At 41.3% G+C, this 14,360-nt stretch overlaps 1 protein-coding gene across 3 annotated transcripts in view; it reads right to left on the bottom strand.

Annotated features, from left to right (window-relative positions):
- KIF13B (kinesin family member 13B) overlaps positions 1-14,360 on the bottom strand; it is a 211,804-nt gene that overhangs the window by 125,890 nt on the left and 71,554 nt on the right. For all 3 annotated transcript variants that reach the window (XM_061426800.1, XM_061426799.1, XM_061426802.1), the window contains exons 3-6: positions 11,738-11,750; positions 5,146-5,206; positions 3,180-3,272; positions 1,784-1,964 (exon numbers count right to left, since the gene is read on the bottom strand). In XM_061426800.1, coding sequence (XP_061282784.1) covers positions 1,784-1,964; positions 3,180-3,272; positions 5,146-5,206; positions 11,738-11,750 — 348 coding nt within the window. The remainder of the gene's footprint in view (positions 1-1,783; positions 1,965-3,179; positions 3,273-5,145; positions 5,207-11,737; positions 11,751-14,360) is intronic.

Raw genomic sequence — 14,360 nt, 5'->3', positions numbered from 1 at the left:
CTGGATAAAGAGGACATGGGACATATATACAATGTAATACTACTCAGTCATTAAAAAGAATGAAACAATGCCATTTGCACAAACATGGATGGACCTAGAGAGTGTCATACTGAATGAAATAAGTCAGACAGAGAAGGAGAAATATTATATGACATCCGTTACATGTGGAATCTAAAAAGAAATTTTACAAATGAACTTACAAAATAGAAAGAGACTCACAAACTTAGAAAACGAACTTATGGGTGCTGGTGGGGAAGGGATCACTAGGGGGTTTGGGAAGATCATGCACACACTGCTATATTCAAAATGGATAACCAACAAGGATCTACTGTGTAGAATATGGAACTCTGCTCAGTGTCATGTGGCAGCCTGATGGGAGCGGGGTTTGGGGGAGAATGGATGCATGTATATGGCTGAGTCCCTTCACTGTTCACCTCAAACTACCACAGTGTTGTTAATTGGCTATACCGCAATACAAAACAAAAAGTTTAAAGTCTGAAAAATAAAGAAAAACTCCCATTCTGTCCACTGTGAGCTCTTCATCTACGACTGCAAGGTGCCTGGCACCCAGGGGTTGCTCGATAAACGTTATGCACGTAAGGTTCTGAATAGAAGCACTAAGTGCCAAGGAGCCCGCGGCAGTGCGGGGGCCAAGGTTCTATTATACATCTGGCTGAGGAACTAAGATCCCACAAGCCACGTGGTGGAGCCAAAAAAATAAGAAACACTAAGTACCAATTCAGTCTCATTCAGAAAGGCCTGCAGATGGTTATCTTTGTTAAAGAAATCAAGAGGCCTGTGAGGAGTTGATCAGTTTGGTTTTCTCTTGATGGAGGGCCACTGACTTCACTGCTTCTAAGACCAGCTTTCCCTGATCATCTTTTTCACCCAAACATAATTAGATGTGCCCTAGGCATCCTCCGCACTTTCTGTAAGCCTCAGCTCACATGGCTCTCTGACCTCCCCAATACTGTTCTTACAGCAATAAGCCACAAGCTGCGGTTAGTATCTGTTTCTTTCTCTCCACTGTTGCACTTCCTGAAAATCTGAACTCTGAGAACTCTGTGCAATGAGCAAATTTCCTCAGATACCCACTTATCTTCCTCATTAGCTTCAGTTATGACTGCAGAGTGAAGCCATCATTTTTGAAGGCTTTCTAACACTTTGAAGCCACTTCTTCCAAAGTCTACGCCACAAAAATGATGAGGGTCAAATCACAATGTTAGGGCTATGAGGTTAGCGCTGTTTTATTAAATAAAACCAATTTAAATACATAAGGAAAAAACCAAAGTCTAGGCCATGAAATGGGACAGTCTCTTTTTCTGAGAATCATTAAAACGAACCCTCTAGAAGTCCAGGTTTCACTATTTCTGATTATGCCTCTCCCTCACTTCACAGCCTGCAAATAAATGGATGAATTCCATCCAAAACTTATTGTTTTAAAGCAAAGAAACACCCTACTTGATGAAGGATACCAGTTATCCTGATACACAGTAAGTTAACTATCATGACGTATTTTTTCTTTGTGGCTTTGAATATATCTGAGACAGGAGGTATACAGCCCAAACACATGCCACTCAACCATGCTTCCCAGCCCAACTCAGCCCAAGTTCAAAAGCCCAGAACTAGCTGCAGGAAGCCACTTAATAAAATTAAAAACAAAGACAGGAACTAGATAAATAACTCTCTACCAAAGTTCAATATAAAACATTTCTCTTAAGCCAATTCATGAAGTCTGCTTTAGTCTCTAATATCATAACATTCAAACCTCAAAGTCATTTACCCTTTGGGATCAAGAAGGTCTCGAACTTTTTCGTTATAAATTTCCATGTAGGACACTTCTACTTTAAAACTCTGCTCTTCATTTTCCTCTTTCTGGGTTCGCTCAAAGAGCCCACTGCAGAGTCTTGGGATTAATCCAGGTTGGTCAGCCGTGCCCATCATGGTGTAAGATTTTCCAGATCCTAAAAAAGTGGAAATCATAGTTATTACTGTCTCCTTGAGAAGTTTAAATACACAGCCCTCTTTCCATTGCTCATAATAAAACCCCTAGCACTTAGCAAAATGCCCAAAATAAGGAATATACGCAAATACCATGATGACACTCATAAGCAGACTAGCTTTCCTATTTGTACATGTAAAAGTCACTGGTACACATTCCTTAGGAAGAAAAACAAAAACCTTCTTTAACCACCCTTATACTTAAAAAAAAAAAAAATTACCTAAAATGACTGAAAAATTGTGAGGTCTGAATAGTTCTCTAAAATTGAACTGGAAAGATCCATATGATGAATGCTATGTGCTTGCTCCCAACCACTAATCATAGCACAAAAAACATATATGCCATCTCTGCAGGCCCCAGAGCAAATTAACTCTCTACCACTACCCTCTGGCAAAGGCATAGAAATCAGAGTCATTTTTTTTCTAGTACAAATTTATTTTCCCCATTGCACCAAAAATACATATTCATTAGAGAACATTTACAAAACCTGAGAAAACAGAAAGGAAAAAATTAAATCACTCATAGTCCTAAAAAGAATTTTAAGTCTTGAATATATCACAGGCATGTTTCTCTTGAAGAACAATTTTCAACTGGACAAGCTATATGATAAATCCTGATAAAATCCTGTGTGTGCGTCGCTCAGTCGTGTCCAACTCTGCGACACAATGAACTGCAGCCCACCGGGCTCCTCTGTCCAAGGGATTCTCCAGGCAGGAATACTGGAGTGGGCTGCCATTTCCTTCTTCAGATAAAAATGACTCCTTCACTTTGTTATTTTAATTAAAAAAAAATTTTTTTTTTGTATTGAGGTATATGGCCTGTTAACAATGCTGAAGGTTTCAGGGGAACAGCAAAGGGACTCAGCCATACATACACATGTATCCATTCTTCCCCAAACTCCTCTCCCATCCAGGCTGCCACATATCATTGAGCAGAGTCCCCTGTGCACACAGGAGGTTGCTGCTGGTTATTCATTTTAAATACAGCAGTGTGTATATGTCCCTCCCAAACTCCCTAACTGTCCCCTTCCTTTCTTGTTGGCCACAAAGGCACAGAAGGCAAGCGCTCCTGCATCGACCGTAACTGCTAAGATGCTAGCGACAGGTATTCTTTCTGGTATTTTCTTTGTTAGGATCGTTAAAGCTTAAAACAAAACCATAGATTATGTAACAATTACCAGTCTGTCCATAGGCAAAGACACATGCGTTGTAGCCATCAAAAGCATTCTGCAGGATATTCTCACCAAGGCACTTGAAAACGTCATCTTGACCTGAAAGAGAAAAACACAGAGAAAACAGATGTTTTAAGCCAAAACCACATATGAACAATTAAAAACAAACAAAACCCTCAAAAACGCATCTTTTTTTTTCAGCTTGTTTATCTACCAAACAAGATTTTTAAACTTGATGAATTCTTTGGAAGCAGGTCATTTGTAGTTAGCATATGACAGAAAATGAGCAAAAAGTTCCTGATGATATAAACTTGAATAAACACTGGCCCAAAAAATAGACCAATGAACTTCTATTTTATAAAGAATCTGATATATGTGCTTGGGACCTGGGTGGACCTGAATTCAACTATGGACCACTCAGCCAATGCTTCTACTGAGTGTGTGCTGAAGTTCAAAACAATGGTATGTATCAAATTCCCTCTCCTTTTCCCTCAATGATAATGTTTAATTACAGATCAGCTGGGAGAGGGAGGAAGGTCTGGGATGTTTTTTGTAGCTTTCAATCATGAACATAGAGAGTCTGGTCAGATCGTCTTCACAGGCTAAATTAAATGTGTCAATAATCAAGTGACCTTGACAAATTATTTAACTTCTTTGAGTCTTGAAAATAATATGGAAGAACTGGATGCTGTTATGTTTGTTATATTTTGCATGCTATAAATAGCATTCCATTATGCCTCATTTCCTAATTAATTTACCAGGTTAGTGCATCACCACAATTCCGATATTGAAGCAATCCTTGTTTTTTCCCAGGCCATGCAGCATGGCTTGTGGGATCATGCTGCTGCTGCTAAGTCGCTTCAGTCGTGTCCGACTCTGTGCGACCCCATAGACGGCAGCCCACCAGGCTCCCCCGTCCCTGGGATTCTCCAGGCAAGAACACTGGAGTGGGTTGCCATTTCCTTCTCCAATGCATGAAAGTGAAAAGTGAAAGTGAATTCGCTCAGTCGTGTCCGACTCTTAGCGACCCCATGGACTGCAGCTACCAGGCTCCTCCGTCCATGGGATTTTCCAGGCAAGAGTACTGGAGTGGGGTGCCATTGCCTTCTCCGTGTGGGATCATGGTGATCCGCAATCAAATCAAGGCCTTCAACAGTGAAAGTATGGAATCCTAACCACTGCCGTACCAGGAAATTCCCTGAAGCAATCCTTAAAGTCATCAAAGGGCCCAGCCAGCCCAAATTAACCTCAATTTTTTGAAACAGCTGTAGAATGAACTGTTTCTCACGATAAAGGTCAATAGACATTCAATATTTAAAAGATTTCTTAGAAAACAGGTGTCACAAGCAATCAGGAATAAAGAAAATATAAGGCTGCCACTGTAGTCTTGTTTAGATTTTTTTTTTAATTAAATTTGGCAGTCGCTATAGTTTTAAACTTGTAGTGAAAAGGGGCCTGAGACAGTCATCACTGAGGAGAATAAAAGAACAGAATCCCAGAACAAATTTGGAGAGAATATGGCATATTCATCTCCACTAAAGAGGAAACAGGAACACTGAAAGCCTAAGAGATTTATTCAAAGAGACAATCAGGACCGGAGCTTGGATTAAACTCAGGGTTTCCTTTCCTTCTTGGCTAGAGTTCTTTCATTTCACCAAGCTGCCTCTCTTGACCACATCACCAACATCTAAGGGAAGCAACGTGGCTACTACATGCTATGGTCCCATGTGAGGCCCGGCATTCGTTTAAGAAAACCTCGGCTGTGAACCCTTTCATCTAACTTCATCATCTTACATCACCAACAGTGCACTGTTAATCTCCCATTTCCCAATTAAGGTAAACACTCTAATAGCAAAGACTGGAGGAAAGTCGCTGTATAGTTGCTAAAATTATATTACTATGAAACTGTATAGAAAACATGTTAAAATACCTGTCTATATTATCAGTAGTTAACAGGATGCTGGACTCTTACCTGCATACTTATCTCTGACAGATTCATCCATAGACCAGAAACAGTGATCATATGCAAATACCTGTTGAAAATAAAAATAATGAAGTATGGGTTAAAAACAAAAGTAGCCAATGGGAATGTGCTGCATGACTCAGGGAACTCACACTGGGGCTCTCTAACAACCTAGAGGGGTGGGAATGGGCGGGAGGCTGGAGGGAGATTCAAGAGGGAGGGGACATATGTGCACCTATGGTTAATTCATATTGACATGTGACAGGAAGTAAACCCATACTGTAAACCCATCAATTAAAAGTAAATATTTTTTAAGAAAACTGTAACATACTCATGATGTTATAACAATGGTATAACTCTGATAACATGGTTCATAATACTGAAATAAAAACAACTCCCTGTCTTACAATGGAGGTTAGTTATTTACAGGACAGTCTTACAAAGACAAAGCACCCTGTACATAATATAGACCTTGAATTCACATGAAAACTCTGTACAATGTGATGTGAAAAGAGGGAGGCTACAAAGCAATATGTATACTGTGATGGCTATTAATCACACAGTTACATATATGAAGTTCATTGCTGTGTGGGAAGATTACCGATATCTTTGTTTTCTTATGTTTTTATGTATTCTCTACAGTCTTACTACTCTTCAGAGAAAACAAAAATAAAATGTAAAGATGATTATCACAGCACACTGAAAATGCAGATTCTTTAAATAAACTATAACACTCCCATAGTCAACATACTATGTAGCTTTAAGAACATAGAGGAGGGGCTTCCCTGGTGGCTCAGACAGTAAAGAATCCACTTGGGATGCAGGAGACCTGGGTTTGATCCCTGAGTTGGGAAGTTCTCCTGGAGGAGGGCATGGTAACCAATTCCAGTATTCTTGCCTGGAAAATCCCATGGACAGAGGAGCCTGCAGGGTTACAGTCCTCGGGGTCGCCAAGAGTGAAGCACGACTGAGCAACTAACACAGCACATGAAAAGTCTGGACCACGATCCCACTTGTGTACAATAATCGACACACACAAAAGGTAGGAAGACCATATGATGGAAACACTGGTAATGCATGACGCTACTTTGTGAGGCACCACAAACGCTTTGCTTTGACCTTTTATGCTTCTTACTTTCTAAAATATGCTCTTTTTTAAAGCCATCTTTTAAGTATTTTTCACTGATTATAATTAAAATTTTTTGGATTTCATGTTCAATAATTTAGTCTTTAAAAAGTTTTAAGGGTAATTGCTTTTCAATTCATTTCAGTTTGCCCTTCAAACCCTTCCACTTTGAGTGTGCTGCCTCACTTCCTGATGACAATTTTCCTCTTGGCTTTATAGGTTAGTTTGCTAGCACATCTGAATTGGGAGCTTGTTTTATGGTTTACGTGATTGCCTGTTTGTTTCCCCTTCCTTTGGCCACCTTTACACTGCCACTCCTAGCTACTGAAGCCCAGGTCTGGGTCTTTTCAAAGCCCAGTGTCTCTATTCCCTCCTATTTATACAGAAATTAGCTCAGTATGCATACGTGTGCATGGCCAGTCATGTCCAACTCTGTGACCCCATGGACTGTAGCCCATCAGGCTCCTCTGTCCATGGAATTCTCCAGGGAGGAATACTGCAGTGGGTTGCCATTCCCTTCTCCAGGGGATCTTTCCAATTCAGAGATGGAACCCAGGTCTTTTGCATTGAAGACAGATTCTTTACCATCTGAACCACCAGGGAATCCCAATTAGCTCAGTGGTGGTCAAGGCTGTATATTGTCACCCTGTTTATTTAAATTATATGCAGAGTACATCATGAGAAATGCTGGACTGGAAGAAACACAAGCTGGAATCAAGATTGCCGGGAGAAATATCAATAACCTCAGATATGCAGATGACACCACCCTTATGGCAGAAAGTGAAGAGAAACTAAAAAGCCTCTTGATGAAAGTGCAAGTGGAGAGTGAAAAAGTTGGCTTAAAGCTCAACATTCAGAAACGAAGATCATGGCATCTGGTCCCACCACTTCATGGGAAATAGATGGGAAAACAGTGGAAACAGTGACAGACTTTATTTTTGGGGGCTCCAAAATCACTGCAGATGGTGACTGCAGCCATGAAATTAAAAGACACTTACTCCTTGGAAGGAAAGTTATGACCAACCTAGACAGCATATTCAAAAGCAGAGACATTACTTTGCCAACAAAGGTTCGTCTAGTCAAGGCTATGGTTTTTCCTATGGTCATGTATGGATGTGAGAGTTGGACTGTGAAGAAGGCTGAGCGCAGAAGAATTGATGCTTTTGCACTGTGGTGTTGGAGAAGACTCTTGAGAGTCCCTTGGACTGCAAGGAGATCCAACCAGTCCATTCTGAAGGAGATCAGCCCTGGGATTTCTTAGGAAAGAATGATGCTAAAGCTGAAACTCCAGTACTTTGGCCACCTCATGCGAAGAGTTGACTCATTGGAAAAGACTCTGATGCTGGGAGGGATTGGGGGCAGGGGGAGAAGGGGACGACAGAGGATGAGATGGCTGGATGGCATCACTGACTCGATGGACGTGAGTCTCAGTGAACTCCAGGAGTTGGTGATGGACAGGGAGGCCTGGCGTGCTACGATTCATGGGGTCGCAGAGTCGAACACGAATGAGCGACTGATCTGATCTGATCTGGTGGCCAAAAGCCTTTTTAAAGCCTTCTTTCATGATGGAGCCTTATCCAAATCAGTTTTCACATGGATGAACTTCTCAGGTCCTCAACCACACATCAGGGTCCCCTCTAGTCTGCAAGGGCTGCACCTCAGAGGACCTGGGTCTGATCTCAAGGCCCAGTAAACACACTAATTCAGTCCCAGCCTTCTGCAAGCCCTCGAAGTGACATATGTTGTTTCTGAATACAAGGACATGATTTTCAATATTTTAAATATGTTATCTGTCCCTGATCTGAGTTTGGAGTTGGCACAAGAATGTTTCTATGTGAACTCACAAGGCTGTCTGGACCCTAAACCTAAGAGTTAAGTTTTTTAAATAAGGAAATTAGATTAGGTTGGTAAATGAAGTATGCATGCCTATATTCACCTCCACCTGAAATTAATTCAAAATGATGGTGGGAGTGAGGTAAAGAGTCAAAAAGGGAAAGAAAGAAGGCAAGGAGAGCGAGTTTTTGAAAGTCAGATTGCTCGCCGATATGTGGACCAGAAATTGAGAAACCCTGAAACACAGCTGCAATGAGACGGATGGCAGGTAGAGTTGGGTGGGGACCATGGGGAGAGCACAGGGCAAATAGCTGCTGGAGGAGATGGCTGCAAAGCTGAGAGCAGCTCCGGGAGGATGCCAGGGGAAAGTTAGATGAGTGGTTGCGGCCTGGGGGCAACCAACTAGATGACTGGCTAGAAATACCTTTAGCCCAAGGAAGGATCAGAACACGAACATCTGTGCAAAACAGTGACACCAGGCATTTGTTCCCTGGGGTGGGACAGTTATGCCGAAGCAAGGATAAAAAGGGTTACGGAAGTTCAGTATCTGACAACACCCCCAGAGAGGTGGGAGGCGTGGAGACCAGCAACTACCACCCAGCCTCAGCACTATGTCGTACATTACTAATCCTCAACATTTCCCCAGAGCTAACCATGTGTCTATCAGCAGTCAAGGCTCACTATGTCAGCAATTCCCCAACAGGGAGAGGAGTACATCAAAGCTGTATATTCTCACTCTGCTAATTTAACTTACATGTAGAGTACATCATGCAAAATGCCAGGCTGGATCAAACACAAGCAGGATCAAGATTGCCAGGAGAAATATCAACAAGCTCAGATATATAGATGATACCACCCCACTGGCAGAAAATGAAGAGGAACTAAAGAGTTTCTTGATAAGGGTGAAAGAGGAGAGTGAAAAAGCTGGCTTAAAAACTCAACATTCAAAAAAACTAAGATCATGGCATCCGATCCCATGACCTCATGGCAAAAAGATGGGGAAAAAGTGGAAACAGTGACAGTTTTTATTTTCTTGGGCTCCCAAATCACTGCAGATGGTGATTGCAGCCATAAAATTAAAAGATGCTTCCTCCTTGGAAGAAAAGCTATGACAAACTTAGCAGAGACATCACTTTGCCAACAAAGGTCCGTCTAGTCAAAGCTATGGTTTTTCCAGTAGTCATGTATGGATGTGAGAGTTGGACCATAAAGAAAAATGAGCACCGAAGAATTGATGCTTTTGAACTGTGGTGCTGGAGAAGATTCTTAAGAGTCCCTTGGACTGCAAGGCAATAAACCTGTCATTCCTAAAGGAAATCAACCCTGACTTATTCATTGGAAGGACTAATGCTGAAGCTGAAGCTCCAATACTTTGGCCACCTGAAGTGAAGAGCTGCCTCATTGGAAAAGACCTTGATGCTGGGAAAGACTGAGGGCAGGAGGAGAGGTGGGCAACAGAGGATGAGATGGTCGGATGGCATCACTCATTCAATCGACTCATGTCGAGCAACTCTGGGAGACAGCAGAGGACAGAGAAGCCTGGCATGCTGCAGTCCATGGGGTCACAGAAACAGAGATGATTTAGCGACTGAACAACAATAGGGAGAGGAAAGAAAGAAGAAGGAAGATGGTCCTAAAGGACTGTGGATCAAAATTTCCGGTGGGAGTTGCTTTTCAAAGTACATCTGTCAGCAGGGTGAGATTAAATACAATGTGAAGCTCATATTAAGTTTCTTCTGCTGCAGCTTTCAGCTCTCATGTCTTATCACTTTTTTTGATTCTGCTCTTACCAATGTTAAGTAGAGACCATCCCAAGTCTTTGCTTGCTTATAAGCTTAGCTCACACTTGAACCATCCGAGTGCACTTCTCAAAGATCAGACTCTACATTGCTCTCTTCTCCCTATTACTACAGGTTTTTCTTTTCTTTTTTAAATTTAGGGATTTCTTTAACAATTCTTATTCTCAATTCCAGTAGAGAAGTAATGGCAACAGCTAATATTACACAGGAGCCCCTAGGATACAAAGAAGTCAAGGACCTAGCGGCTAACAGGTGTGGGGAGCTGGCAGCTGAACTCAGCCTTGGAGCCCATGTCTGCTCCCCACCTGGGCTTCCCAGGTGGCACTGGTGGTAAAGAACCCGCCTGCAGGAGACTTCAGAACCATGGGTTCAATGCCCGGGTTGGGAAGATCCCCTGGAGGAGAGCATGGCAACCCACTCCAGCATTCTTGCCTGGAGAATTCCATGGACAGAGGAGCCTGGAGGGCTACAGTCCATAAGGTCATAAAGAGTCAGACACAACTGAGCGACTTAGGACCCACGCTGCTTCACACCAGGCCCTTCATCACAGAGTTACTGTTACTGAGCTCTTCTCCTCAGTAACAGGAAGGTGCCAGAGCCTGGTACAAAGGCGGGAACTAGGAATGTTAAGGTCTTGTTTACTAACAACACTGAAAGGTCCTCTTTAACTTTCAGCTGTTTTGTAAATTATTACAGGTATCTTCCAGCCATGGATTTCCTAAAGCAGACAATCTCCCCTTTTTCCCCCTAAATAAACATTTTTTTCCTTAATTTTTTAAAAAATTTCTTTTCAAGTAACAGAGAAGAAACACACATTCATTATAGCAAGGCAAATAACACAGAAGCATAAAGAATAAAGGTCTCCCATTCACCAAACATATTTCTCCTTAGAGGGAACCACTGTTAAGAATGTAGTATTGGCCCTTCCACATCTTTGACATCAACACATTTTCTCTAAACGGTAAGATAGAGTTGAATTAAATAAAACATGAATATTTTTAAAACAGTCACGTAATGTTTCTTCACATCATTACTGCAATATCCAGCCTCTGCTCCATCAGAAAAAAAAGAAAACAAAGATAAGCCAGCCATCTTTTCACACAAAAGCTAAAACTGATAAAATTAGTTCTGTTATGTATAAAGAAGTCAGTGCCATATTAGACTTTTTTTTTTACTCATTCAGAGTCCCAATAGCCAAATCTATACATACTTCAGCAACAATAATATTGAATGGAATTACTGTTCCACCACAGATTCTAAAACAAAACTCCAAGAAGGTAGATAAAAATATAAATTTCCTGGAAAGTTCCCAAGAACGATCAATACAAAAACACAGTCCTTGTCCCTACTCTGGCACAACTGCATTCCTAAGAGACACGGGAACCGAAGTTTCTTGAGAATCTGGGCTCAAAGCTAGGATGAAAGCACGTTTCCCGGAGGAAGCTGTGGGCCAGGGCAGGTTTCTGTTGGCCTGAGAGTGTGTCCCCCGCTGTCCCAGGAGCACCATGGATGAGTCTGCCTAGTACTGGTTCTGACCGCAGTTTGGAACGAGAAGTTCCCAGCCAATCTGTGGTGACCAGCAGGGCACAAAAGGAATCTGTGTTGTAGTTGCCAGGAGACTGGCCAGAGTTGGTCAAAGTACAAAAACAGCTTTTCCATAAACCTCCAGTCCTTCTTAAGCCAATAAATGGCTTTGGATTTATGAATAGGCTGACGGCTTGCGTTATTTTTTTCATTTTAAAAGTGACAGAGAATATTTTTATTTTTCAGAAGGAAATACCAGTACAAAAAAATACACACATACAACTCGAACAAGCATCCCGTAATGAACCAAATCTCTTACCTTTGGTTGGCTTCTGAGTTCCCAAAAGAGGTGTCATCATTGACATGAAAGAAAAGAGTGTAAAAATATTTGTTAGTTAGAAGATGCCTTTTGAAGGGTAAAATGATAATAAATATTTATTTGATATTTATTAAGAACACAAAATATTAACTTTGAACTCAAACAGCAACTTGAAATAAAGGATAATTAATGTCTACTAACTAGTAAGATAGAATGCTAATTATAGAGAACTAACTTGTATCTTTCAGGTAGAAGAAAGATTGTGTGAGCACTAGATAATTTTTAAAGTCCTAATATTTCTGCCTTCTCCATTTTGCTTATCCTTGTCTATGACTTGTAAATAGAAAAATATTCTTTACTTCTTAGCATCTGATTGCACTTCCAAGTAGTTTCCTTCGCTCTGATAAAGCAGCAGCTTACTCTCTCTAGAGGACCTTCTACAAAAAAAGTTCTGTTCTAAGGAAAAACAGGTTAAAGGAACTAATTTTTTGCCAGTGAGTGACTACTAACTGAATTACTCACTTACTACTTATTTTTCTATGCTGACTCAGGTGCCTTCAACCTCCCTTCCTCTGAAAATGCCTCTGGCTTACATCTCCTCAGAGAATAAGAATATAACTTAATCCAGTATAATTTTGAGATAGTTAAACTCAGAGAAGGGCTTCCCTGGTGACTCAGTGGTAAAGAACCCAGCTGCCAATGTGGAAGATGCAGGAGACTCAGGTTCCATCCCTGGGTGCGGATGATCCCCTGGAGAAGGGAATGGCAACCCACTCCAGTATTCTTGCCTGGGAAATCCCATGGACAGAGGAGCCTGGTGGGCTGCAGTCCATGCGATCACAAAAGAGTTGGACACAACTTACAGACTACACAACAACAACAAACTTAGAGAAAAGCTGTAAGAAAGGCACAAAGAGCTCCCCTCACTAAGCTCACCAACTGCTAACACAGTCACAGCTGCCATGTCGTTCTCCCTGTCCTTCTCCCCGCTCTTGTGCAGAGATATACACACACACACACACACCCCCCCCCTGAGGGTAAGGTACAGACACACACACACACATACCCCTGAGGGTAAGGTACAGACACACACACACACACACACACACACACCCCTGAGGATAAGGTACAGACATGCCCCTTCAGCCCTAAACATTTCCATGTTAACTCATAAAAACAATGATGTTCACTCCACAACCACAGGAACAACTGGTCTTTCAGAGAATCAAAAAGCCAAGTCAGACCTGCAACTTGAAAGAAAATGGTGCACGGAAACGCTTTCTTTCAATTGTCTGGACATCTTGTGCCTTTGTTGTATAAGATTTCCTTTTAAATTTAATATTCATTTGTATGGAAAGATTTCAGGTCTGAACACTAAAACGCCAAGGAAAGCAGCAAATGAGCGACCCCTGTCTAACAGATTTTGGAGTAACAGCCAATGTGACTAGCACGTAATAATTTCTCTGGGATAAGAGATATTGGGGAAACTTCCCAACAAAAAGACTTGGGAAATACCAGCAGAGGTGACTGACATATGCTACCACCTTTTTGTAGGTCTTTATAAACAAAGCAGAATCTCATCAATTTCAGAAGGCCCAGTTATAAACCCAGTTGAAGGTAAGAACAGAACCAGCATATATGAGATGCCTGTGTGAAGTCAGGTATTGGCTTGGCCCAAAAGTTCCTAAAGGAACAATATGCTGCAAGCTACTTCGCTGAATCTTCACAGTAACTTTGAAAGGTGCTATTATCATTCCAGTTTTACAGATGAGAAACTGAAGGCTCCGAAGAGTTAAATGCCCTGTCCAAGTCACAATAATAATCAGTGACAGATCTGGGATTCGAAAGTAGGTCTTCCGATTCCCAAGTCCATGTTTTCTTCTTCCGCCACACTGGTCAAAACACCTCGTCAAATTTCTCCTAGACTTAAGAATCTGTGAGTCATACATTAACAACTGCTCCCGGTAACAGAAACATCTCCCAGTGTATTAATTTCCTCCATCCCAATTATCACCCAATAAAAGGCCACCGTGTGGTGCTTATGCCGGTGTAAGTTTACTTATTCATTATATTTATAAAAACTCCAGACCATCTTTGCTGGGAGGAAAAATAAGATGTTCAGCGCGATATTTCCATTTTAGGTAAAATATTTTTATACAAAAACCAGCTCTTCCTAAAAGACAATTGACAAATACGAAATTCAACAATATATGACACACAGCAGAACAATCTGTGGGACGAACCTGAATCCAGAACATGATAATAAAAAGAGAAACAAACCAGTAAATTAATTACAGAGCTAAGTTTCCAGCTATGGCTCCTGGTGGCTACAACAGCAATGCTCAAATAACCTGGAGTCACTGGAAACCCAAAGATGTAATTACAGCTCTGTACAAAAATAAATAAGTAAATTAATTAATTAAACAAAACCTTTCAACTTGTAGCTGCAATCCGATAAGGCAATGCCTCACTACCTCAAAATCCCTTATTTAGAAACCTCAGCTATCTAGATCACACTAGAGATTTAGGAAGCAAAGAAAACCAGTCCCTTGACCAAAGAGATGGCATAAAGTAGAAGGATGAGAGTCTGAATTTCTGAGTTTTTGTTGTTGTTAAATTCACT

This window comes from Bos javanicus, chromosome 8 (assembly GCF_032452875.1).
Source record: "Bos javanicus breed banteng chromosome 8, ARS-OSU_banteng_1.0, whole genome shotgun sequence".
NCBI classification, from domain to species: domain Eukaryota; kingdom Metazoa; phylum Chordata; class Mammalia; order Artiodactyla; family Bovidae; genus Bos; species Bos javanicus.
Note: the sequence above shows the minus strand (reverse complement) of the source record. Positions and strands in the feature narration are given on the sequence as shown.